The 27522-nt window shown below is 40.9% G+C and overlaps 1 protein-coding gene and 1 non-coding gene across 3 annotated transcripts in view; both read right to left on the reverse strand.

Moving 5' to 3' along the window:
• The window catches only part of RB1CC1 (RB1 inducible coiled-coil 1), a 228457-nt gene that overhangs the window by 64284 nt on the left and 136651 nt on the right, over positions 1-27522 (reverse strand). For both annotated transcript variants that reach the window (XM_068237380.1, XM_068237379.1), the window contains exons 13-14: positions 22302-22428; positions 17944-19853 (exon numbers count right to left, since the gene is read on the reverse strand). In XM_068237380.1, the coding sequence (XP_068093481.1) occupies positions 17944-19853; positions 22302-22428 (2037 nt within the window). The remainder of the gene's footprint in view (positions 1-17943; positions 19854-22301; positions 22429-27522) is intronic.
• TRNAK-CUU (transfer RNA lysine (anticodon CUU)) lies at positions 17616-17688 on the reverse strand. The gene has a single exon. It is a non-coding gene; the product is annotated as a tRNA-Lys (tRNA).

The raw sequence follows: 27522 nt of genomic DNA on the forward strand, positions 1-27522 counted from the left end.
TAGGAAACCATGACCATATTGTCTGAGAGCACATTTACATGATGACCTTGGACTTGATCAACTAAACCTAAAAAAGCTTCTTTTACTGCTGATAGTTCTCTGAAGTTTGATGACTTTTCTCTCAAAGTTTCTGACCACTTTCCTTGAATCTGACATTTTTGTACATGAGCCCCCCATCCCCATGCACTTGCGTCTGTGGTCACTCTGACCAGACTCCTGAATCCATGTGCGACCTTGGGATAGGTTTAGTGGACTTAACCACCACCTGAGGGACTCCTTGGCTTCCAGACACAGGTGTCTTTTCTGATCCCATAACCAGTGATTCCTTTTTGAAACAACCATTGTTGTAGTACACGTGAGTGGTACTGAGCCCACAGTACTGCTGGGATGGAGGAAGACATTGATTATAGCAGGGACAAGATTTCCCGTAGCGAGACCTCTGACTGTAACAATATCGCAGGGATCTTTGGAAGAATAATGCTCCTGTTTACTGTATCCAGAATGTAACCCAGAAACATTGTTTTTTGAGAGGGAATTAAGTTAGACTTTTCCCAACTTTTTTTCCATCTCAGAAACTGTAATAACTGAAGACATGAATTTAGATCCTTCTCTAAATCCTGAGATAAATGGGCCAAAATAAGGAAGTGGTCCAAATAAGGGACAACCTTTATCTTTCTCAGACGGAGACAGGCTGTTACTTCTGCAATTACCTTGGTAAAAATACAAGGGGATGCTGCCAAGAAAAAGAAAGCCCCTGAAATCGGTAGTGGCGCTCGACTATCCTGAACTTTAACGCAAACCTTAGAATTTTTTTGTGCTCACAATGAATGGGAACAGCATGTACACGTCTTGCAAATCTATTGTTGCAAACCAGGTCTGAGGAAAAAACATATTTCTTACCGAGTAAATACTCTCCATCTTGAACTTTTTTCTTTTAGAAACAAATTTAGTCGACTTAAATTGATTTTCAAATGATACTTCCCCGACGGTTTGAGAACAACAAAAATGTGGGAGTAGAACCTTTTCTCTTTCTTCGAGAGGAACCCGCCGAATAACATCCTATTCTAGTAAGGAAGTAACAGCCTGTCTCAGAGCGCTTGACTTTATCGGATCTCTTGGAGATCTCATAAGATAGAATTTGGTGGGAGGACATTCCCTGAACTCCAACCAATAACCCAACTCTATGAGGTTGAGAATGAAGGCGCTCTGGTAAATCTTTCCACTGAGGAAGGAATTGAGACAACCTTCCTCCCACCTTGTTCTGTATGTCACTTATTTTCCTTGTTTCCAGGAGTAGTGGTCTTAGTGGTAGATCCACTACCTCTGCCTCTACACCTGAGAAAAGAGCCCCTTTGATTGGGTTCTTGGCCTCTGCCTCTCGTTTGAGAAAATCCCCTGCCATGAAAAAAAACTTTCTGGCCTGGAATTTCTTTCTTTTGTCGGGAAATTTCAATTTCTTATCTGTGGACCTGGAAAGCACAGTCTCCAAACCTTTGTCAAATAATAGCTTACCCTCAAACTGCATGGCACATCTTCTGCTCTTTGAGGTAATATCACCTTCCCACGTTCTAAGCCAGATCGCTCTGCGAATAGAATTAACCAAAGTTGCAGCTTTAGCATATTCTCTCAAGGATTCAACTGCTGCATCTGCAATAAATGCTAAAGCGCTAGCAATAATTGGGATAGCTTCCAACAACTGTTCCTGAGGCGTGCCCACAGGCACAGGAGACTTGCGCCTGCACAGTAGGGCGGACCCGTCTGGGATCGGCTATTTCCACCCAATTCCGAGCCAAGAGCCGCTACTGTGCCTGGAGCCGAAAAGGTAAATATTTACATGCCCGCTGTTCAGAGGGGCACAGCGAGACCGCCGTGGGACACAGGGGGACGGGGGCAGCCTCAACAGGATCCTGAGGCTTCCCACTTCTAAGGTGAGTACCCCCCAGGAGAATTTTTTATGTTACAGATCCTCTTTAAGATAGGTTATACCCTAGGGACATTAATGGGACCATGCAAATGTTCAAACAAGTTTGATATTTGATGCAGCTACTCAAGAGAAGTTATCTTTGAAAAAAGCCAGTCACATAACCCAGAGATGAGTATAAATAGTATAAAGCTGACAAGAGTGGGTGTTGTTTCCTCAGCAACATTTTATGCTCTGATGGGCACAGATCCTCAGCAAGGCACATCTGTTAGTGCTATATATGGTTTACTATTAAACTATATGTACAGTGGGATGCAAAAGTTTGGGCAATGTTGTTAATGGTCATGATTTTCCTGTATAAATCGTTGGTTGTTTCGAAAAAAAACATGTCAGTTAAATATATCATATAGGGGAGACACACAGTGATATTTGAGAAGTGAAAATAAGTTTATTGGATTTACAGAAAGTGTGCAATAATTGTTTAAATAAAATTAGGCAGGTTCATAAATTTGGGCACCACAAAAAAGAAATGAAATCAATATTTAGTAGATCATCCTTTTGCAGAAATTACAGCCTCTAAACACTTCCTGCAGGTTCCAATGAGAGGCTGGATTCTGGTTGAAGGCATTTTGGACCATTCCTCTTTACAAAACATCTCTAGTTCATTCAGGTCTGATGGCTTCCGAGCATGGACAGCTCTCTTTAACTCACACCACAGATTTTCAATTATATTCATGTCTGGAGACTGAGGTGGCCATTCCAGAATGTTGTACTTGTTCCTCTGCATGAATGCCTTAGTGGATTTTGAGCAGTGTTTAGTGTCGTTGTCTTGTTAAAAGATCCAGCCCCTGCGCATCTTCATCTTTGTCATCGATTCCTGGACATTGGTCTCCAGAATCTGCTGATACTGAGTGGAATCCATGCATCCCTCAACTTTGACAAGATTCCCAGTCCCTGCACTGGCCACACAACCCCACAGCATGATGGAACCACCACCATATTTTACTGTAGGTAGCAGGTGTTTTTCTTGAAATGCTGTGTTTTTCCTCCATGCATAACGCCCCTTGTTATGCCCAAATGGCTCAATTTTAGTTTTAGCAGTCCACAGCACCTTATTCCAAAAATTAAGCTGGCTTATCCAAATGTGCTTTAGCATACCTCAAGTGGCTCTGTTTGCGCTGTGGGCGGAAAAAAGGCTTCCTCTGCATACAGCATCTCCTTGTGTAAAGTGTGCCGAATGGTTGAATGATGCACAGTGACTCCATCTGCAGCAAGATGATGTTGTAGGTCTTTGGTGCTGATCTGTGGGTTGACTGACTGTTCCCACCATTCGTCACTTCTGTTTATTTGAGATTTTTCTTGGTCTGCCACTTCGAGCCTTAACTTGAACTGAGCCTGTGGTCTTCCATTTCCTTAATATGTTCCTAACTTTGAAAACAGACAGCTGAAATCTATGAGACAGCTTTCTGTATCCTTCCCCTAATCCATGATGGTGAACAATCTTTGTCTTCAGGTCATTTTAGAGTTGTTTTGAGACCCCATGTTGATACTCTTCAAAGAAAATTAAAAGAGGAGGGAGACTTACAATTGAGCCCCTTAAATACTCTTTTTTTATAATTGGATTCACCTGTGTATGTAGGTCAAGGGTCACTGAGCTTACCAAGTCAATTTGAGTACCAATAATTTGTTCTAAAGGTTTTGGAATCAATAAAATGACAAATTTATGCACCTGCCTAATTTTATTTAAACAATTATTGCGCACTTTCTGTAAATGCAATAAACTTAATTTCACTTCTCAAATATCACTGTGTGCGTCTGCTATATGATATATTTAACTGACATGTTTTTATCATAACAACCAACAATTTATACAGGAAAATCATGACGATTAACAACGTTGGCCAAACTTTCGCATACCACTGTACATGCACTTCAACTGACCACCAGTTATTACATCACCTGTATTGTGTGGTAATGCATAATAGATTATGGACTAGGCAAAAATAAATAAATCATAATCACTATCCTGTATAATATAGTACATTATCTTACAAATGGATTGTTTTTCTGTGTTGGGATTATTTTACTGTATAGGAAGTAACTACTGTATACGGTAGTTGTTTAGATGAAAATAGGAAAACTGTTTCCTGCAACTGATTGCAGAGAAGAATTGAAAAACCAAGCATAAAATCCTTTCTTTTTTTGTACATAATATGGTTTAAACAGGACAACATCTACATATCAGCTGTCTGTCAAGAGTTAAATAAGACCCATATAAACTGTTATTTTCCATTGCAGCACTGAATATGTTTCCACTAAAAAATGATTTGAAGGAGATTTTCATAGATTCCGAAATACAAGATCTGCATCTGGGATCTACTAAACTAGATGGCAACGGTGTTAGAGGATAGATACATTCTGCCAATTGCCAGTGAATATTTCACAAAACTGCCAATATGTCATGTAGGAAAAGGCACGTCGAACTTCTAGCCCTGAACCAGCAACAAGAGTTTATGGGAAGCAACACTTTCCTAGAGGCATGAAGATGATTCAAGGATGGCAAAACTGTTATAATTTAAGTAGGCCTCAGTTATTTGGACTGAGTTAGTCAAAAAGGCTTGGGGTGCAGACCTGCCGTTTAAAGCGGATCCAAACCAAACATTTTTTTAATTCAAAATATTTAGTTGCCAGACTCCGACACATACAAAGATAAATAAACATTCCTTCAAGCCTATAAGCATTTCAGTGAATGCTTTTCACCCTTCTCTTTTCATAACTAGGGTTATACAGGTGCCAGCCATTAGCAATTCCTCCATTGCCGGACACCATCTACTCCACCACCAGTTTGCCGGAAAAATGCCGGCAATTTGAAAGGAAGGGAGGGGTTCCTCCAATAAATGTAAAATATTTTATATTTGTCATCATGCAGCTGAAAAAAGGATGCTATTTATTATTATAATTTAGAAAATAGATTTTATTTCTGAAATCTTGTATTTTTAATTTGGGTCCACTTTAAGGAGATTTTCTCTTAGAGAGAAAATCTACAGTTCTGTGAGCAGAACTAGGACATACCAAGAAGCTGTTCTGTGGGCAAGGCCACAGGTCTCACTGACCTCAACATGGAGACCACAAGAACAGTAAACAAAGCCATGTTTATTCAACATGGAAATTCTTTGTATCTAGGGCAAAATATCTTATAGAACATTAATCGAGTAGGTGTGTGTTCTGACATCACAAGGGATCTGAACCAATCATAGATGGCTCAGATGAGGTCACGTTTAACTCTTTCTGGTTCATATAAAACCCACAGCCGGAGTATGGAGTAGAACTTTTCTGTCTTGCTACCTGTCCCTGCCGGCTTAAACCTTTATATAATCCATTTCTGTTTGATATCTTGTATGCTATATCTTGAATGCTGTATACACTTAGTTTAGACGTAACTTCGTGTAGATATAAGAGGACCTGATTACCTTCAGCAGGAAGGTAATCACGAAGCTGTAACGCAATGCAAGAATCTGCTTCGCTAAGACGGAACGACATGTAGAGAGGAGTATCTGTATATCTGTTGACTTAATAAACTCCATCAAACTTTGAAGACGCCTGAGAACGGTCTATCTTCTATAATGCTTGCTGTGTTGAGAGTCAAGTTATCTCACAGTCTGTGAGGTGCAAATCTAAGAAGTTGCTGGTTTCGAACCAAAAAAAGTGATTTATAACAAAAACTTTACACAACATTGTACACTTCTCTCTTCAGCTTGCCTAGGATTTCTCAGTTACCCATAAATCTGAGATTTCGGGAAATTCTAAATTTGTCAGCCATTTATTTCTATTATTTACCAGTATATAACATCAATAGATTTGCCAGTGTGAAGGCATTTTAACTAATACGACTATACACTGATCAGCCAGTATTTGAAAATCATTGATGCAAAGTTATTACATGATTATCTTGATACAGCTGTACAGGGGTGGGATGCATTAGGCAGCAAGTGAGCACTCCTTGAAGATGATGAGTGTGAAAAGTGACAGCATATGAACTTCTCTGGCAAGAACCAGATTTGAATGACAAATGACTGGGTCAGGGCATTACGAAAACAGCAAGTTTTGTGGGGTGCTCCTGGCATGTAATGTTTAGAACCTAACAAACGTTGTTTATGAACGGCAATGTAACGATTGCGGGTTTCTACTTCCGTGGTAAGCGCACAAGACACGCGCTGACACAGCGGAAATCCTCCACAAACGTCTAATTTAGAGAACCCAGGTTAGGTGCAATGCACCGGTAGAGGGCAATTCCCACCAGCAGATGGAGCTGTGGAGTGCAGACGATCACAGCCTCTGCACGGCCACAGATGCCAGATGGGAATTGTACAGATCAAGGCAAAGTAGGGCACGATAGCCCTCCAAAAGAGAGAGCACAGAGACAGACTAAATGTGTGTTCCCCAATCTAGTCGCCACCCAGCGACGGCGAACACACATTCGCAGAAACAAAGCGGGAACACAATCGCAAGAGAGAGGCGATTGCCAGAAGTGACACAAGGCTGAATCAGAACAGAGCACGAGAGTAGCAAAGGTACAGCAAATAACAATGAGAAGATAAGGAAAATAACAAACGCTAAACGCGAACACCGCACTCATTCTCAACAGCAAACGCGTTTCTGCACGATCACCCAAAGGCAGAGATACAGAAGGAGGCACTGTCACTACCATTAGGGCTAATGCAATCCAGACAGATGAAGCAGCCAGTAGTAACCGCAGCTCTGGCCTACACTCCCAGACAGACAGAACGATTCCCTGTCGACCGCCGCTGGCGACAAGGCAATCGAGACACAGAAGGAAGCACTGCCTCTACCATTAGGGCTAATGCAATCCAGACAGATATAGAGAAGGGGCTACCAGTAGCAACCGCTGCTCTGGTTAGCACCCCTAGACAGACAGAACGATTTCCTGTCGACCGCCGGTGGCAACAGGACAATCGCAACAGAAAGACAGTACAGGCAAAACAGATAATACAATCCGACTGCACTAGAGGGAATGCCTAGTACAGTCCCAAGAATTACTCTAAGATGATCTTTAACAAACAGGCAGGGCTGACACTCTAGGAGTGTTTAGCAGTAACAAACCATTCAAATGACCAGCAAAGGATTCTGGGAGAACATGGTATTTATACTGCCAGCCTTCAAAGGAGGCAGCAAGGCAATCTGCATAACAAATATATGCAAATTCCTCAGCAGCAGAGCAGGTCTGAAACTTGCAAAGCAAAGACAGGTCTCTTTTCCAGAGACCTGCAGCCCTCAGACTTAAGGAATGGTCAAACAGCTGTCTGTCTGTGCAGACAGCTGAGCGGATCATTACAGGCAACAGGTAGATTGGCAACAGGGTCATCAGCACCAAAACTTGTTGATATCTGTGGTGACCAAAAAGATAACCCATTTGGTCTAATCCCAGATTATATCTAAAGTAGTACATATAGCTGAAAAACCTAGTTAGACTTACCGGTAATTGGGATCTCTAGGAGTCCTCCAGGATGGCCGATAGGTTGAGAGTACACCGGCTCCTCAATCAGGAGAAACACAGACATTACCAATTTGCATACATAATTGGCCACCTTACATATGTGTGCACTCCCTGACACACCTCAGTTATCACAGAGTACCACCTTCGGTGCACATACCCATAGAAACAGTGATTGCCCAAAGCCAAAGGTTCCCATACCGAATTAAAGGGAGGGTATAGGAGAGGACGACCTGGAGGACTCCTAGAAATCCCAATTACCGGTAAGTCTAGCTGGGATTTCCTCCAGGCGTCCTCCAGGACGGCCGATAGGTTGAGAGGCCACAGAGCACAAGTAAAAAAATATTTTACTCACTCTTAGGGAGGGATAACAGCTTGTAGCACTTTTCTTCCAAACGACACATCCTGACTTGAAAGAAGATCGATGCGATAGTGCTTGATGAATGTAGATGGATTTGGCCATGTTGCCGTCCTACATATTTGTTCAATTGATGATCCAGCCCTTTCTGCCCATGAGGTAAATAAAGACCTCGCAGATTGAGCTCTAACCTGGCTAGGTATCTGTCTACCTGCTTCCTGATAACACTGTACAATAACCTTTCTATCCATCTAGAAATACTGCACTTCGTTGCCTGTAATCCTTTTCTTTGTCCCATAAATAAAATAGGTAAATTATTTGACTTTCTCCAGTCTCTACTCCTTTGTAAATAAATCAAAATAGCTTTTCTGTCCTTTCTTTGTTAGATTTTGGATTTTCACAAAACAAGGGTAACAATAATGTACTGAGTCCTGTGGAACCTTGTACTGAGTTTAGGGATGTAAGTTAGGTCAGGTCTAAAGATGATTTTGTCTGGGAGTATAGTCATATACAGATCTTTTACTGACAGAGCCTGCAACTCACCTACCCTTCTTGCTGTGGTGGTTGCTAACAAAAAGGCTACTTTTAAAGTCATCAATTTAATCGGAACTTTGTGAAGAGGTTTAAAGGGCTCTTTCGCTAATTCCTGAAGAAGCAAAGAAAGATCCCAGGGAGGAAAGGGTTCTACCAACACTGGTCTAGATTTGGATACTGCTTTAACAAATGCTTTGATGTAGGGATCTTTAGCCAGTTGCATATCCATAAACAACGATAAGGCTGCAATTTGGACCTTTATGATGCTCAAAGCAAGCTGCATGTCTACCCCATCTTGTAAGAAATCCAGTACCACCGCCAGTAAGTTATCTGTATTTGCATAACCCTTTCTTAACTTCCAACTGTTAAATGTTTTCCATACCTTTCTGTAAATCTTGTTTGTGATTTCCTTTCTACTCTTCAAGAGTGTTTTCACCACTCTTTCAGAGAAACCTTTATTAATTAATAATTGCTTCTCAGGATCCACGCAGTCAATTTTAGATTTAGTGGGTCGGGAAAGTAAATCCTTCCTCATAGGGAGCATGAATGTTTCCTGTACCGCCAGAGACCCGATTATCGGAAACCACACTCGCTTTGGCCACCAAGGTGTGATCACAAAATTACCATGGCTTTCTCCAACTGAATCTTCCTGACAACCTTTGTTAGAAGATTGAACGGTGGGAAGGCATAGACCAGCCCTTCCCCCCGGTTCACCTAAAGAGCATCTAGTCTGTGAACTGGCGAAGATGCGTGAATCGAACAGAAGTCTGGAACCTTTTCCTTCCCCGGGAATGCAAAAAGATCCAGACTGGGCACACCCCATTTCTGAGAAAGTAGAAGAAACGTTTCTTAATTCAATTCCCATTCGGCTTCTAGAATTGGACTTCTGCTGAGTTTGTCTGGTATCCTGTTCAATGAACCCTTTATGTGGTCCAGAAGTAGTGGTAAAAAAATCCTGCTGCACCAGATGGTAGGGTAAAGTGAAAAAATCTTTATTTTGTTAATCCATGTCAATGTTACAGTTAAAAAAGCTCACGCGTATCGGACCAGTAGATGGCTCCTTAATCATAGCTATGATTAAGGAGCCATCTACTGCTCCGATACGTGTGAGCTTTTTTTATCTGTAACATTGACATGGATTAACAAAATAAAGATTTTTTCACTTTACCCTACCATCTGGTGCAGCGGGATTTTTTTACCACTACTTCTGGACTCTCTGGCTTTGGAACTCCCTGCTCCCATTTGGGATATTATGTGAGTGTAGCAGTCTCCCTCTTCTATGAACCCTTTATGTGGGTTGTCGACAAAGATTTTAGATGAATTTCTGCCCAGTTCATGATTTCCAAGGAAAGATACAGCAAATCTGGTACCTTTGTTCCTCCTTGTCTGTTTAAGTAGGAAACTGTGACCATATTGTCTGAGAGCACATTTACGTGATGACCTTGGACCTGAACTACTAAACCTAAAAAAGCTTCTTTTACTGCTGATAGTTCTCTGAAGTTTGATGACTTTTCTCTCATAGTTTCTGACCACTTTCCTTGAATCTGACATTTTTGTACATGAGCCCCCCATCCCCATGCACTTGCGTCTGTGGTCACTCTGACCAGACTCCTGAATCCATGTGCGACCTTGGGATAGGTTTAGTGGACTTAACCATCACCTGAGGGACTCCTTGGCTTCCAGATACAGGTGTCTTTTCTGATCCCATAACCAGTGATTCCTTTTTGAAACAACCATTGTTGTAGTACACAGGAGTGGTACTGAGCCCACTGCACTGCTGGGATGGAGGAAGACATTGATTATAGCAGGGACAAGATTTCCCGTAGCGAGACCTCTGACTGTAACAATATCGCAGGGATTTTTGGAAGAATAATGCTCCTGTTTACTGTATCCAGAATGTAACCCAGAAACATCGTTTTTTGAGAGGGAATTAAGTTAGACTTTTCCCAACTTTTTTTCCATCTCAGAAACTGTAATAACTGAAGACATGAATTTAGATCCTTCTCTAAATCCTGAGATAAATGGGCCAAAATAAGGAAGTGGTCCAAATAAGGGACAACCTCTATCTTTCTCAGATGGAAACAGGTTGTTACTTCTGCAATTACCTTGGTAACAATACAAGGGGATGCTGCCAAGCCAAAAGGCATCCCCTGAAATTGGTAGTGGCACACGACGTTCCTGAACTTTAACGCAAACCTTAGACATTTTTGGTGCTCACAGTGAATGGGAATGTGCAAATCTATTGTTGACAATCAGGTCTGAGTAAAAAACATATTTCTTACTGAACTTTTTTCTTTTAGAAACAAATTTAGTTGACTTAAATTGATTATCAAACTATACTACCCCAACGGTTTGAGAACAATAAAAATGTGGGAGTAGAACCTTTTCTCTTTCTTCGAGAGGAACCCACCAAATAACATCCTGTTCTAGTAAGGAAGTAACAGCCTGTCTCAGAGCGCTTGACTTTATCGGATCTCTTGGAGATCTCGTAAGATAGATCTTTGGTGGAGGACATTCCCTGAATTCTAACCGATAACCCAACTCTATAAAGTTGAGAATGAAGGCACTCTGGTATGGTACGATATCTTTCCACTGAGGAAGGAATTGAGACAACCTCCCTCCCACCTTGTTCTGTATGTCATGTATTTTCCTTGTTTCCAGGAGTAGTGGTCTTAGTGGTAGATCCACTACCACTGCCTCTACCCCTGAGAAAAGAGCCCCTCGCATTGGATTCTTGGCCTCTGCCTCTCGTTTGAGAAAACCCCCTGCCATGAAAAAAACGTTCTGGCCTGGAATTTCTTTCTTTTGTCGGGAAATTTCAATTTCTTATCTGTGGATCTGGAAAGTCTCCAAACCTTTGCCAAATAATAGCTTACCCTCAAACTGCACGGCACATGATCTGCTCTTTGAAGTAATATCACCTTCCCACGTTCTAAGCCAGATCGCTCTGCGAATAGAATTAACCAAAGTTGCAGCTTTAGCATATTCTCTCAAGGATTCAACTGCTGCATCTGCAATAAAGCGCTAGCAATAATTGGGATAGCTTCCAACAACTGTTCCTGAGGCGTGCCCACAGCAATTAATTTCTGGAACTCGTCAACCCAGGAAATCAAGTTTCTGGAAATGCAAACTGTAGAAATTGAAGTCTTGAAGATAAACAAAATTGCTTCCCACGCTCTTTTAGAATTTACAGTACTTCTACTTTTTTGTCTAGAGCATCTTTGAGGGCTCCCGTGTCTTCAAAGGAGAGGTCAGCATCCTTTGAGTATTGTGACAAGGCTGCGTCTAACTTAGGAATCGTGATCCATTGTTCAATTTCCGAATCTTCAAAAGGAAACCTCTTTTTAAAAGACTTTGGAATAGCAAACCTTCTTTCCACTGATGATCAATAATCTGATTATTTTGTGATCAGGGAAAGTTCTGGAAATTGGTGTCTCAAGCCACTTGTAAATTTTATCCTGAATAGAGACCACTTGAAACTTTTCTGGAATTTGTTCACTGTCATAAATAGCTCTCAAAAGTTTTACCGTCTCTTTAGCACTGAACAAAAACCATGTCACTTTAGAGATTTGGTCTGAGTCTTGAGTAGACATTAAATACTCATCATCGCCCCTAGAGGAGATTGAGAGAACCTCATCCTCCTCATTGATAGTCAGGTTATTTACTTGACTATTGGAAACAGATGTAGGACTCTGTACAGACGTCCGTTTGTCAGTCAAAACATTCCTCAAAATCTGAAAGGTAGACTGCATCTCAGACCTAAATAAGTCTAAAAATCTCATGATAGTTTTAAGAGAGTCATTGCCTGAAGTACTAGCAGCTCCTTCTAAACACTTTTGGCAAACAGGTTTTTCCCAAGTACTGAATATCTTAGAGGAGCAGTTATTACATCTCTTAGATTTGTTTTTATGTTTGAAAGATGTGACTTTATCCAAGGCTTTAGACTGCAAAACAAACATAACAATTTTGTTTGTAAATATGAAGTAAATTATTTCCTCTACGTACAGCACAGCATTACCTGCATCTGTGTTGTAAAGGGAAAAACATACCTGTCCTGCTGTTGTAGGAACAAGCATGGCTGGTCTAGAAACAGTTTTCTTTTTGGGTTCTGCTGAAGGAATGCTGCTCTGCTCCATCTTCCTTTAGAGCCCTTTCTCCACTGAGAGCAGACATTCAAATAGCCCGCCCCAAGCTGGCTCCGCCTCTGGCTTCCCCTGCTGCCATGTTCCTTTCTGGAAAAATTTCCCTCTCTGTTTCCAAGTAGCTCGGAGACACAGAGACTGCGGACTAAAGGTGGCCGCATGAGGCTTACTGCTCGCTGACCTGTTCTGAGAGAGGTCTCACTGAGCCTGGAGCCAGCAGAGAAGAGCGGCGATGTCCGCATTGCGAGAGGAAGAAGCCGCCTGGTGACGTATGACGCACATTGCGGCTACGCGTACACGCAGCCGCATGAGCAGTAATCACTTCCGGCCGCTCTCCTCTCTCGGAAGAAGCAACATGGCTCGGGACGGTCCGGCAAGCCACAACTCATCCTTGCCGTCAAGAGACCTGATAAGTAAACTTGCTCTTCAAGCTGTGTCCTAATCCCTGGCAACACCATGCCAGAGACTCCCAACGAAGTCCCATGCGTGGACATTCAATGAGGGAAGGCAGCCCTTAACGACACCTGCACAAGGAGCTCCAATCCCTTCTACACCATAGTCTGTGTTCTAGAAGGTAGCAAACATAGGGAAAACTGAGGTGTGTCAGGGAGTGCACACATATGTAAGGTGGCCAATTGTTTATGCAAATTTGTAATGGTCTGTTTTTACCCTGATTGAGGAGCCAGTGTACTACCGGCCATCCTACCGGCCATCCTGGAGGATGCCTGGAGAAAATGTAGTACTGGTAGAAGAAGAAGAAAGTAACCTAGTCTGATGAATCACCAACTATATTTACAAGGTTTCTTGTATTGGTTTGCATGCATTTTATATTTTTTACTGCCAAAAATGTACTTTTTTAGTAGTGCCTTATGTAGAAGAAAGTGTAATCACCTCATTCTTTGAGCTGTCTTTACCTCCTTCTCCACCTCTTCTAGGCTTATATTCTCCATTGTCCATCCAACCTGTCTGAGCCACATGTTCCCCCTATACCCTTCCCTCACACCACCAAGTCATAGTTTAAAATTTACTCCTACCTCTTAACTTTTTCGCACCCAACCCACATTTAGATGCATGCCATACATACTGTAAAGCCTGTAGCCAATCTGCCTAGTTTTCCAATAACCCAAACTCTTCCTTGAAACACCAGGTACTAAGCCACTTGTTCAACTTGTTAAGCTCTTTTTTCCTTTCAGGTAAAGCTTGGGGCACTGGCAGTATTTCTGAAAACACCATGTTGAAGGTCCTTCAATGTATTTCCTACTTTCCTTTGTCATTGGTACCTCTGTGTACCAAGACCACTGGGTCCTCCCCAGTCCCGTCTATCAACCTGTGTGATCTAGAGTTAAAGTAGTGGAATGGAGGGGAGGCCGGTGGTACCAGGAGACACGTCTTGATTATTATTTTGGGATATTTGGGTCAGTTCAAGTGTCAGTTACAAGTTCATATTTTATATATCTGGCTGGCACCTAACTTCTCTGCCATCCTCAGATTTATTTTACATTGCAAAGTGCATTTGCAGTATTCGGAGGAAAGAAGTCTGCTTTTTGTCAAATTTCTACAAAAAGATGCTTCTACTTCAGAAGGTAATAGCTGAACATACAAATTAGCCAGAAGATGCCTAAAAAGTGTAGTCTCACATCATTTATAAAATACTCCCTTTTGTGCAGTCAGAAGACATTTATGCCAATATTCCACAGCTTTGTTCCTCAAGCTGACAATTTATCAAATACAATCAAGTGCAGAATCCAACGAGACAGACACATATTGCAAAAATCAGCTAAAAACATTTCCCCTTTTTAAAGCATCAATTTAACTTAGATTAAGATTAGTGCATTTAGGGAACTCAAGCTAAACATCTACATTATAAAGAATATGAATGTGTTTACTGATTTGTAAATTCAGTACTAAAAACAATAAGATACAGTCTGTTTGTGGGCTCTGCTGTGCTTAAAGAGGAACTCCAGTGAAAATAATGTAATAAAAGAGCTTTATTTTTACAACAATTATGTATAGATGATTTAGTCAGTGTTTTCCCATTGTAAAATCTTTCCGCTCCCTGATTTACATTCTGACATTTATCACATGGTGACATTTTTACTGCTGGCAGGTGATGTCATTGTAAGGAGACACTGCTTGCTTTTTGGCAGTTGGAAACAGCTGTAAACAGCTATTTCCTACAATGCAATGAGGTTCATAGACAGAAAACTGCCAGGACCATGGTCCTCACAGTTTCCTGTGGGAGGGGTTTCACCACAATATCAGCCATACAGCGCCCTCTGATGATCTGTTTGTGAAAAGGAAAAGATTTCTCATGTAAAAAGGGGTATCAGCTACTGATTGGGATGAAGTTCAATTCTTAGTCACGGTTTCTTTTTAAAGACCGGGTTCCATGGCTCCCCCAAGGTTAATATACTTTCAATAACTGTATTTTAACATTTAAGACAGAGATCATAATAAGCATATTAGAGTGGAGGATAGTACTATATTAGGGATGCCTATTTTTAACATCGAGTTTCAAGCAACCAGAAAGCACACTAATTGCGGACCCAATGTGTAGGGGGTCAGAACGTGGCATTGGGAGAGTAGAGGAAACAAAGGGAAGCCTCAATAGGATCCCGAGGCTTCCCTCTCTTTAGATTAGAATCTCTTTCTGAACCCAAGCTTTTGCAGGTATATCATTTGACCTAGGATACTGTAACTGACCACTGATCACCACACTATCACCTTGTACATAGCCTCCCCTTACCTATTATTCATTGTTTTTAACAAAAACGGTCTCCCTAGTGTTTTATTTCCCCTCCTCCCCTATTTGTTTAGTCAACTCTTAGTGACCATATGTACTTCTGCATGCCAGATGTGTCTATCAATCATGGCTTCTTTCAGCTGTTGCATAAGCTTCACATATACTATCTATCCATCTTAGCCTCTACCGTCTTCTTTTGCCCTTAATATTTATTATTTCCTTAAGTATTGACTGGTTAAATCTTCTGGCAGTCCAGGGAACTCTCAATAGCTTTCTCCAAACCCACATTTTAAAAGCATATTTTTTTCTAAACATGACCTTATTTACAGTCCAACCTTCACAGCCATATGTTACTACTGGGAAAACCATAGCTTTAGCTATTGATCCTTGATGGTAAGGTGACATCCCTATTCTTTAGTACCTTGTCCAAATTGGCCAAGTAACAAGCGTCTCTTAACCTCAAGGCTGCAGTCACCATCTGCAGATATCTTCGATCCCCAGGAAGATTAAATTTGTTACGACTTTATTTTCCATCTATTTGTAGATTGTTCATTGGAGCAGATGACATGATTTTGGTTTTCTTGATGTTAAGCAGTAAATCAGCTTTGGCACTTTCTTGTTTGACATTCATGATAAGACTCTTTAATTCTTCCGTAGTTTCAGCTATCAGAGAGGTATCATTGTCATACCCCAGATTGTTAATATTCCTGCCAGCTATTTTAATTCCAGCATGTGATTTATCCAAACCAGCTTTCCACATTACATATTCAACATATAAATTAAATAAATAAGGAGACAACATGCAACCTTGTTGCACTTCTTTGTCAATTCTCAACTAGTCAGTTATTCCATACTCCATATTAACTGTTGCTAAAAGCAGATGAACAGAAGCAACCTGTGTTTTATTACTGCTGTGTAGAGTGAGCAAATATGTTCTGCCTCTAAGTACAATCAATTAGCTGCCCTGTATTATTTGTATCCAAACATTGTTGTCACTAAGGCCACATACACACATCAGACCATAGTCTTTTGAAAATGAAAGATCACAGACCAATTTTACCCCCTTCCATGTAGTAGGAGAGCCATACCTACACAGTCTATTCTATGGAGCTGAACTCCCCATCAGAAAAAAGTCTTTGCAAGATGCTGCACACAAAAGATCAGTATCTGCAAAAGATCTGTTCCTGCCAAAGATCCGTTCCTGCAAATTTCATTCATAGTCTACGAGATCTGCAGATCATACACACCTTGTTTAATTGACATTCATCTGCAGATCAGACAATCATCTGCAGATCTGAAAATCCATCCTGGTGGATCTGATCTGCAAATGAATGTTTGTTAAACAAGGTGTGTATGAGGATCTGCACATATCATAGACTATGAATGCATTTTGCAGGAACGGATCTTTTGGAGGAACAGATCTTTTGCAGATACTGATCTTTTGAATGTCTACAGCATCTGTGTGTGCAGCATTTTGCAAAGATTTTTTTCTGATGGGGAGTTCAGCTCCATAGAAAAGACTGTGAAGGTATGGCTCTCATACTACATGAAGGGTGGTAAAATTGGTCTGTGATCTTTCATTTTCAAAAGACTATGGTCTGATGTGTGTATGTGGCCTAAGAGTGGCTGGATAGTGTACTGGTTAAGGGCACTGCCTTTGACATGCGAGACCAGGGTTCAAATCCTGACAAGGGTCAGTACCTATTCAGTAAGGAGTTCAAGGCAAGGCTCCCTAACATTGCAGGGTGGCCTCTTGAGCGCATCCCACTGGCTCCATCTTTTGAGCAATTTTTAGTCAGACAGGAGAAAATCGCTATACAAATGTTCATATCAGATTAACTGTTCCTTCAGAGCAGCTCACAATCTTATCCCTACCATAGTCATATGTCCATTCTAGTCTAGGGCCAATTTAGGAGAAAGCTAATTAACTTATCTTTATATTTGTGGGATGTGGGAGGAAACCGGAATGCCCAGAGGAAACACATGCAGACACAAGGAGAACATACAAACTCCTTGCAGATACTTCCCTGGGTGGCATTCAAACCAGGGACTCAGCGCTGCGAGAGTTCTATCTACTATGCCTACACCATGCTGCCCTATAAACTATAAAGCAGTTGAAATATTATGTCTGTTAATCTAAACATTCTTTCAAAATTCCCTTTAACTATAAAAGGACAGACTTGTGACTGAAGTATCAACCTAAAGTAATGGGCTTTGCACTAATAAAAATGATGATATAAAATACAATTTTATCAATTAAACTAAAATTATGCAATCAACAAATGTACAAGGGTTTCTAGCAGATGTTTTGTTTCTTCCCACAACCAAAGAATATAGCGACAGGTTAAATGGTAAGTTAACGGTCTCCTATTTAAAGTGGTCCTGAGGTTTGGTGAAGCTTTGATCGCCCAACATGGGGATCGAACCCATGACCCTGAGATTAAGAGTCTCATGCTCTACCGACTGAGCTAGCCGGGCTTGCTCAGTCAGCAGAGCATGAGACTCTTAATCTCAGGGTCATGGATTCGAGCCCCACGTTGGGCGATCAAACCTTGTCCTGAGGTTTGGTGGCATGACTTCGAGCCCTTTTAAGAGACAACAGGCAATGTCAACTTTTTAACGATAAATGTTAACTGTGAACAATCTATGTTAACTGTGAACTGTCTGTAAAGCATTTAACAAATATGCCAGAGTTAAACAAACACGCAAAATTATAAAGAAAAGGCTTCCTACCTCTTGCTTAAATGTTGTTCAAGGTGCTGTAGTTTTTCTGATAGTTCTTTTTCAATAGTCTGCATGTGCAACTCAAAATCTTTAATGCTAAGCTGTGCAGATTCTTCCTTTTCAGAAGCAAGCTTTGGTGGCAATGATTCTTTTTCAAGTTTCTGCAAAGACAATAGTTGGTTTAGTTGTTCTTCAAGTTTTCGTATAGATGTTTCATACATTTCTTTCTGCTCCTGCAGTTTCTCTTCATGTTGCTGAGTTTTTATTTCAAGTACTTTTGAACAATCCTCTAATTTACACCGTAAAATATATAATTCATCCCGGAGTCTGTTTTCCTTTTCTAGTGCTTGCTGTTGGGCAGTGGTCAAATTATTCATGTCTTTGTGTAATGATTTAGTTTCTGCTTCATGACTAGACAACAACTGAGTAATGCACTGATTTTTCTCCACTGTCATCAACACTTTAAGCTCCTCCAAACTCACTTTATGTTCATCTTTCTGATTTTGTATCAGATTATTCAAGCGAGTAATCTCTTCCTTTAATTCTTCCGTTTGCTCATCAACTTGATATTTTAAGTTGTCCTGCTGCTGTGCCTTACTTTCCTCCATAATTAATTTCATTTCATCAATTTCTCCTTCTTTTAGTGCCAATTCCACTTCTAATTTACATCTAACATCAGAAAGTTCAGAAATTCTAAGGTTTAGTTCTTGCAACTGTGTGTCCTTCTCCTGGGCGATGGCTGCAGAGGATTGTTGCAATTGGTCCAATTTTAATGTGTTTTCTAGTTGTAATTTTTCTAAACCGCATTTATGCTCTGTTTTTATATTTTCAAGTTCCTGTACTCGCCTGAGCTGCAAGTTATCTTCTAATTCTTTGAGGTGCGTTTGCTCTAAAATTTGAAACTCCCCCTTAAGGAGTCTAAGTTTTTCCTCATTTTCAGCATGAAGTTTCTTTAAATCCTCTAAGGCTGATTCTCGTGACTCTTTAAGTTTTTGAATTTCACAAGTTTGCTCCTTCATGATGCTTTCAAGATGGACCATTTTCTGATCCCTTTCATTTTGTAAATGTACAAAGGTTTCATTTTCACTTCTGATGGCAGTAACTTGCGTTTCTTTAGATTGTAGTTGTTCTTTTAGTCCTGCAATTTCATTTTTTAGCTTCTCTATTTCTTCTTCATTTATGTTAAGATTCTCTTTTGACAGCTGCAGGCGCTTCTCAAAAGAGCCCTCCAAGTGTTGTAGTTCTTCAAAATGCTTCTCCTTCAACGTGGCTTCAAGGGAAATATTTGCATGTTCTATCATTCTAAGTATCTCTGCTGAAACAGATTTAATAGCACTGGCAAATTCACTTTGCTCTCTTTGCACGAGTATTTTAAATTGGCAAAGGTCTTCCCTGAAATTCTTCAGATTGGCTTGAGATTCTTGGGCAACGACTTTACACTTCTCTACACAAGCCTTCAAAGAAATATTTCCAGCATGGTCATCTTTACTGTTTTTTGTGTCTTGCATGCGCCTGTTGTCAATTGCATTTATGACAGATGAATACAAAGACTCAACCATCATTTCAGGACTTTGTGTATCACTAATGTTTGGGGAAACAGGATTTTCCTCTATAACAAACTCATTAACAGCAGATAAAAAGTCAGATTCGGGGCTATCTCCTAATGAGTCCAAGTCCAAGGAACCCTGTTTAAGAGATTGCTCAATATGTGGATGGGGAATGGTCTCAAAATCAAAATGAGCATCGATGCTGTCTGGAGACAACTCTTCCAGAGGTGCTGGAATGGTGACAGGTGGACAAATAGGACCCTGAAGACTGAGTGATGGAGGGGATCTGGATGAGGTAGTAGTTGTAGCTTGAGTTGCACTTTCAATCCTTGGTGTAGTGGCCGACTGTGGTGAAACCTGACCATTAGATACCTGAAAACAAAGCCAAAAGTGTGGATAAGAAATGAGATTATAACCATTATCAATAAAATTGTATATATAACAGTGGCATGATCAAAACTTTCTGAAGCCACCACAATGTATAAGCTATAAATCACAGGAGCTGTCTTTTCAAGCCAGGTGCAGGAATCTGAAGTAAGAGTGAAACTAAAAGCAACCAATCCAGTGTTCTCCCCAGGCCCTTTTAGCTGGGTGCTCCACCCGGCTAGTTTTGGTGAGCACCCGGCTGTCATCGGCTCACTTCCTCCTCTGCTGTAAGCAGAGTTGTGCAGAGAAGCACCAGCCCTGCATTCTCTCATCACGCCCCACCTGGCTACTTTTTCATGCCACCCAGCTACATTTTCATGCCACCCGGCTGAATAGAGTACTGGTTAAGGGCACTGCCTTTGACATGGGAGACCAGGGTTCGAATCCTGGCTAGGGTCAGCACCTATTCAGTAAGGAGTTCAAGGCAAGACTCCCTAACACTGCAGGATGGCCTCCCAGGCACTGCAGCTCTTGAGCGCTTCGAGTCTGACAGGAGAAAAGCGCTATATAAATGATCAGATCATTATTATTATTATTAGTTTTCATGCCACCTGGCTGGAAACATTTCTGGGGAGAACACTGCAATCAGAACCATTGTTTCAATTTATAGTTAAAATAGGATTAGTCGCTATGGAAAACTTGATATATATTCTTCAACCTGTATTAACAAATCAACCTTGGTAAGTTTGTAATTTATTAGTCTGTAAAAATGATTCCTATCCAAATTTGTCAACACCAAGACCATTGTTCTGTCTTAGTGATTAGAATAGACTGCCTGTAGTTCTAATGTACTAATGATAAAGGGGGGTAAACTGTGGCTAAAATAAGCAGATAACATGATTTCTAGCAAATGCTGACCATTGCCTGTTGGGTATGATGAATACTTGTACATAAAGGAGAAATTGTCTGGAAATGGATTACATTTTTAGTTTTGAAGATTTGACTGCCAAGCCTTCTAAACTTAAAATTAGTCTGAGAGGAGTTACATGGTGTATATTTTTTTAGATTTTTTACTCTGTTACATAACGGTATATTTACAAAATGTTAAACCCAAAGTCTGGCCACTTCGGGTTATAGCTGGCCAATATGCAAAGTAGCTGGGCTGCTGTGGCCAATTTCAGAAACAAAACACGTTCTGTATCAGGATCTGAATTTCTTTCTGGCTCTGACACCTCCCTCTGCCCCCACCTTTTACCTCTGTCTGCAGGAGGGAAATATACAGGGCACCTGTACTCTCTCACTTCCTGCTGTGTGTGGCTTTAATTGCAGCCTATGTTGCCGGTAATAACTGCCGTAACAAAGGTTGCAGTGAAAGCCGGAGACACCACACACAGCAGGGAGAGAGAGAGAAGGCACACAGGCTGATCTGCATATTTCCTACCTGCAGACACATGTCACACAGTCCACCACCAGTATTGGCCAGCCAGATGCCAAAGTGGACAACTTCAGGATTGGGCTGTAAAATATACATGAACAAGAAAAGAAGATTGTAAGTGATAAACTCTTAATATTTACTAATGACTAACTAAAATGCCAAGGATATTACATGAGAAATGATTCTGTTCCCATAAAACAACTGCTCTAAACTGCATTAAACAAAAGGCAGTACAAATCATATAAAAATGCCCTTTAGTTTGTGGATGAATATTTTTCTCTAAAACTTATGAAATGTATAGTTTATAGGTTCACTGTCTGTAGCAGTTTTGCTCGAACTAACTGAATAAATTATCAAGTACAATGACTTTAGTTTTCGCAATAGATGTTTTTCTGAAGCACTGGACATCATTTTAATTCCTGGGTTTATCTTATCAAGTAGTGTAAAGCTTGGTAGACACCTTTAATCTTGATAGGTTAATCAATGACCAATATTACCACCTCCATGTAGTATGAGAGCTTATCTACACACTTTGCTCATAGTATATCAATATCTGTAGACCTTCATAATATATGGAGGTGGTAAAACTGGCCAATCATTTGCCGATCAAAATTGAAGGTGTGTTTGCATTTGGCTTGCAATTTTCAAAACACAATCTGTCCTATTATCTGGTGTTTGGAATCGGCTCTGACTGCTTTGAACTTTGCGGGAAGCTATCTAGCTCAGAGCTCCCCAACCCTATCCTCAAGGCCCAATAACAGTACATGTTTTGCAGGAAACCACACACAATCACAGGTGAGGTAATTAGCGTTGCAGCATAGCTGATTAACTACCTCAGTGGATTTCCACAAAACATGTACTGTTGGTGGGCCTTGAGGACAGGGTTGGGGAACACTGGGACACCAAAGTATTCCGAATACATTACAAAAACACCACAAATGTACTATACACTAGAAACACTCTACACATACCTAAAAAAAATACAAACAAAAAAACCCCCCAAAAAATAAAACACACACCTTTTGTTCATTTAAGAGATCGGTAATGGTCTGTGACATTTCGTCCAAACTTTGTGCAGCTTTCACCAGGTTGTGTAGAGCACGAACATGCTGGTGTAGAGGCTCAAAATCACAAAGTAAGGGTACCCTGAGTGGAGAATAAAATAAAAAATAGATATTTCATTATCTTCAATACGGGAAAAGTACAAAGAACATTATATACTTCCAGAAACGTCTGTGGACCTGAATAGAGTGCAGTATACTGTAGACAATAGTGGCAATCCAAAGTACATACATAGTTTATGCATTGTATAACCAGAACATCCAACAATACAGATTGATCCCTTCTTGGTGTACTACATCCTCCAAGATCTTATTTTCTGCTGGATTCGCTTTAACTCAACAATACAAATACAAAGAAGCTTAATCAGTTATTGGAAATAATACTTTCTCTTGTGTGCCAGCAGTAAATATGATAACCTGCAAGTTCACAGTGGTTCAAACAACATGAACAGATTACGCTGGAGTATTAATCACTTTTTGATAAATTTTTTTTATTCTTAAACATATCACTTTGCAATTACAGTTCCTCCTTAATCTTGGTTTGGATTTAATCTTTAATCTGCCTAAATGCCCCCAGATTATAATGTCTTAATTGGGTGACACTTCAATAAAAACAAATAGGTGACACTTAAAAAAAGAAAAAAGCCTCATTGTGATTGCTCTGGATTTCTGAAATATAAGCCCCACGCCAAAATTAAGCCCTTGTTACAGTATATATATATATATATATAGATATATATATATATATATATATATATATAGTGAAATAGTGTCAAGGCAGCTACAGTATACATGTAAAAAGTAATTAATTAGCAATAGAATGCAGCAGTATGGATGTACGTAAAAGCCCCCACAAGACCTAAAACAATAAGGCCTGGTGCACACCAAAAACCGCTAGCAGATCCGCAAAATGCTAGCAGATTTTGAAACGCTTCTTCTTCTTTTTCTGTAGCATTTCAGCTAGCATTTTGCGGTTTTGTGAAGCGTTTTTGGTGTAGTAGACTTCATGTATTGTTACAGTAAAGCTGTTACTGAACAGCTACTGTAACAAAAAACGCCTGGCAAACCGCTCTGAAGTGCCGTTTTTCAGAGCGGTTTGCGTTTTTCCTATACTTAACATTGAGGCAAAAACGCATCCGCAATCCAAAATCTGCAGCAGCCCGGGAGTATGCGTTTCTGCAAAACGCCTCCCACTCTGGTGTGCACCAGCCCATTGAAATACATTACCCTAGCGGATCCGCACCCGCAAGCGGATCGCAAACCGCAGCAAAACCGCTCTGGTGTGCACTAGGCCTAAGAGTTGGCAGGTTCCGGGAACTCAGTAACCTTAGATTGTTGAGCATGGAAAAAAAAAATAGAGTCACAAGAAATTAATGATTTGAAGAGTTATTTTGAGGTTTCAGAATATGATGACATGACTATATTTAAATAAATGTCTTCTTCAAGAATTAACATAGAAGTTTTTCATGGTAAAATAAAACATCCCTTGTAAATAAGCTATAGAAACACACACATATTCCCTTTGCCTTGCCTCATCAACTTAAACAATTCACTCCAATTACTTGTTTTATTTTACTGTCAATCATCTTGCGGTTATTCACAAATGCTTGTTAGTGTACAGAAAGAAAGATTATAACTACTTCCAGATTCTGTGATAAGAGACCTTTATTGGGTTTTATAATGAATGGACAGCTACAAAAATCTCTGAGGTACCCTACTTGATGAACCTATTATAGCTGAAATACGGGTCTAGAATCAAGAAAACGTAAATCTCCTTTCCCCTCTGCTTCCTCTAAAGTGATATGGGATTCAGCTTGTTTTGCACAATATTTCAAATGTCAGACATCGTATGTGCTGCGCTTGAATGCAACCTTAATTTAATAAGATTTATTTCCATCCAGGTCACCACCTGCTTGCTCGAATGACTCACTGCTTTAGCAATAAAATGTCAATATGAATAAGAACATGAAAAATAGACTCTTTAAAAAAAGCAAAAAACGAATCATGAACACAGATTTAAGGATATCTGGAAAGCTTACAGTATATCCCGTTTTTCCTACAGCTATTAAACGCAAACTCCAGGGGAAAATATTTGTATTATTACTCTGAAGACACTCCTTGATAGCGCACACGTGCGTGCATGCGTAAGCCCGTGGAGTAGCAGATGTTAAAAAAAAACAAAAAACCAAACAATTAAAACAAACCCAAATAAATGTGAAATCAAGCAACAGAACTATACAAACCCTATTTGGATTATTTAAAAGCATATTAGTAAATCTCATCAACTGACTGGAATATACAATGGAACTAAACAAAACCAAAAATATCTGTACAATACAGGTAACAGACCTACAGGAAAATTAACAAACACTGTTTTATTTAATATTTATTTTAAAAGCAAAGGGGACAAGGCAAAGCAAATGTATCTCAGGATCATGCACAACACTGCACAGAATTGTATAAAAATCCCAGATGTAAGTACCCTCAATTATTTGTACTGTGTGGTAAATTATTGGTATTTTTATAAATTGACAAGTGTAAATATAACTGTGATGAGCTTACCTTCCAGTGGCAGGTCCCGCGACGTCTCTGGCGTGGTCCGGGCGAGCGGCGGGACTGCCGCACTGGAATCATCTGGCAGCATCCCCGGCTTCCCTCTGGTGGTGTCTTCCGGCTCGCGCGCGACCCCAAGGTCGCATCGCGCACGCGCGAGTTCGAGTGAGCCTTATAGGAGGGTTAGGGAAGACTGCAGGTGATGTCACTAGGTGACATCACCAAATGGGAGTGGCTACTGGTTGAGTATTTTGTATTTAAGGCCAGAGGCATTCAGTGCTCGCTGACCTTGATACTAATCAGTTCGCTGGTTCTAGGTCTAGCTAGCTACTTTGAGCTACATTAATATATTGTGTAGACGCAGACGCACAATATATATGTACTCCAATTAGTCAGTCGTTTGTTATTTTCATATATATACTCTTCATTGTATATTTATCGTGTGTACCGACCTTTCGCTTGTTCCTGACCTCGCTCTTGTCTAGTCCTTTTGTACCACTGCCATCTGATTTACGTCACCAACTCGGCCTGTCCCTGACTTGACTCTGTTACTGCCTGATCCTTTCAAAACGACTGACATCTGATTCACGTGTATGACCCTGCTCGAATTTGACTACAATTTAGCTTAATGACTCTGTACCTCGATATCGTTAACTTGTGCACAAGTTCTGACCGTTAGACTATGCCTTGTACTTTGATTGTGTATTTATCTGTTTATTACCTTGTCACGCACCAGCATGATAACATATGTAATGTAAGAAAGAGAAAAAGTGTATTTATAAAGTATACAGTTATGTCACTAACTGTTGTTAACAGTACTTCACAATCTAATCTTAACCACAGTTGTAGTGTTATGTAAGGTACACACCATACAATTTTCTGTTAGATTTACCTGCCAGATCGATTATTTCCAACAAGTCCGATCTGAATTTCGATCGATTTTTCTAATCAATTTTCGTTCAGTGCTATGAAAATCGATTAACCACCCTGGCGTTCTATTAAATGCGCCAGGGTGGCGGCGCAGCAGTATTTTTTTTTTTTTTTTTTTTTAAATCATGTAGCTAGCCTAGCGCTAGCTACATGATTCCCCCCTCCCTGCGGCATCCCTCCCACCCCTCCGATCCCCGCCGACACGTATGCCCATAAGGAAATCCCGTTCTGAACGGAATTTCCTTTAGGGCTTCCCCCTGTCTCCATGGCGACGATCGGCATCAATGTAATCGACGTCGTGATGTCATCGGGAGTCCCGATCCACCCCACTGCACTACCTGGCACTGATTGGCCAGGTCTGCGCACGGGGTCTCGGGGGGGGCCCTGTAACGCGGCGGGTAGCGGGTGCATCGGTGACGATCGTCCTAAACACGCAGCTAGCAAAGTGCAAGTTGCGTGTTTTAAAAAAAATGAAGAAAATCAGCCTACCAGGGCCTGAGCGGCGCCCTCCAGCGGTAATGGACGAGCTGGTCATTACCGCCAAGGAGGTTAAACAAGTTGAAAAAAATATTTAAAAAACCGATCAGAAAATTGATCGAAATTTAGATCAGACATGTTGGAAATAATCGATCTGGAGTACTATTCCGTTACCCGGGCGCAACTGAGCTAAGCAATGTACCGATTCCAGTTTTTACTGGCCGTCTTGCTGCGGCCAAATGTATCAAAAATGAGTTAATTTAATTAAATTAAGCCGTCAGGAATGTAACAGATGAAGCCGCCGGCTTCGGCTCTCTCTCCTCCCCCTGCCTCTCTCCTATACAATACTGGCAGCCGGGGACATGCATGTCCCCCCAGAGTCGTTCATCACGGCAGGGAATGCTGCCGTTCGTTCTTGCAGAGCAGGTGCTGGCAAAAACAATGTCTGCAGCCTCCCCGCTCTGCTTGTTTCTTGCGACAAACGACTCTCGGGGCCGGCTGCCAGTGTTCTATAGGAGAGAGGCAGGGGGAAGAGAGGAGGCAGAGCCGAAGCCAGCGGCTTCATCTGTTACATTGCCGTCACCTTAATTTAATTCAATTAACTCACTTTTGATACATTTGGCCGCAGCGGGACGGCCAGAAAATACATGAATCAGTACATTACTTAGCTCAGTTGCGCCCAGCTAATGGAATAGTACCCGATCTGGCAGGTAAATCTAACAGAGAATTGTATGGTGTGTACCTAGCATAAGGCCAGTTTTTAGGGGAGCAATTAACTTAGTAGTATGTTTGGGGGGATACAATGTGGATTGTTAAAAATAGGATCTGCATCTGCAACTATTTTGCACAGTTGATAGATTATGTAACCCATCCTGTCTAAAACCTACTAGAACTCCCTCAAAGGAGCTCTGCGAAAAATGTGCTTGCTACTTTGCTGGCAAAGTATCCTCTATTCGGTGTCTCATTCAGTTTACAGCACCTAAGACTTATTCAACTCCTGGAAATAGTGGCAAAAACCACCTAACACCCTGGACTGACTTCAAAAGTATTAGTGAGGAAGAGATCTCAGACATCCTCTGTCGCCTCCGCCAGACAACCTGCGACCTGGACCCTGGACCAACTAAACATATGCTGAAATGCCCTGACCTGCTTGGTCCAGCATTTCACAAAATAGAGAAATTCCTCTCTGCAAGCAGGGAGGTTTCCTATCTCTCTAAAA

This window comes from Hyperolius riggenbachi, chromosome 5 (assembly GCF_040937935.1).
Source record: "Hyperolius riggenbachi isolate aHypRig1 chromosome 5, aHypRig1.pri, whole genome shotgun sequence".
NCBI classification, from domain to species: domain Eukaryota; kingdom Metazoa; phylum Chordata; class Amphibia; order Anura; family Hyperoliidae; genus Hyperolius; species Hyperolius riggenbachi.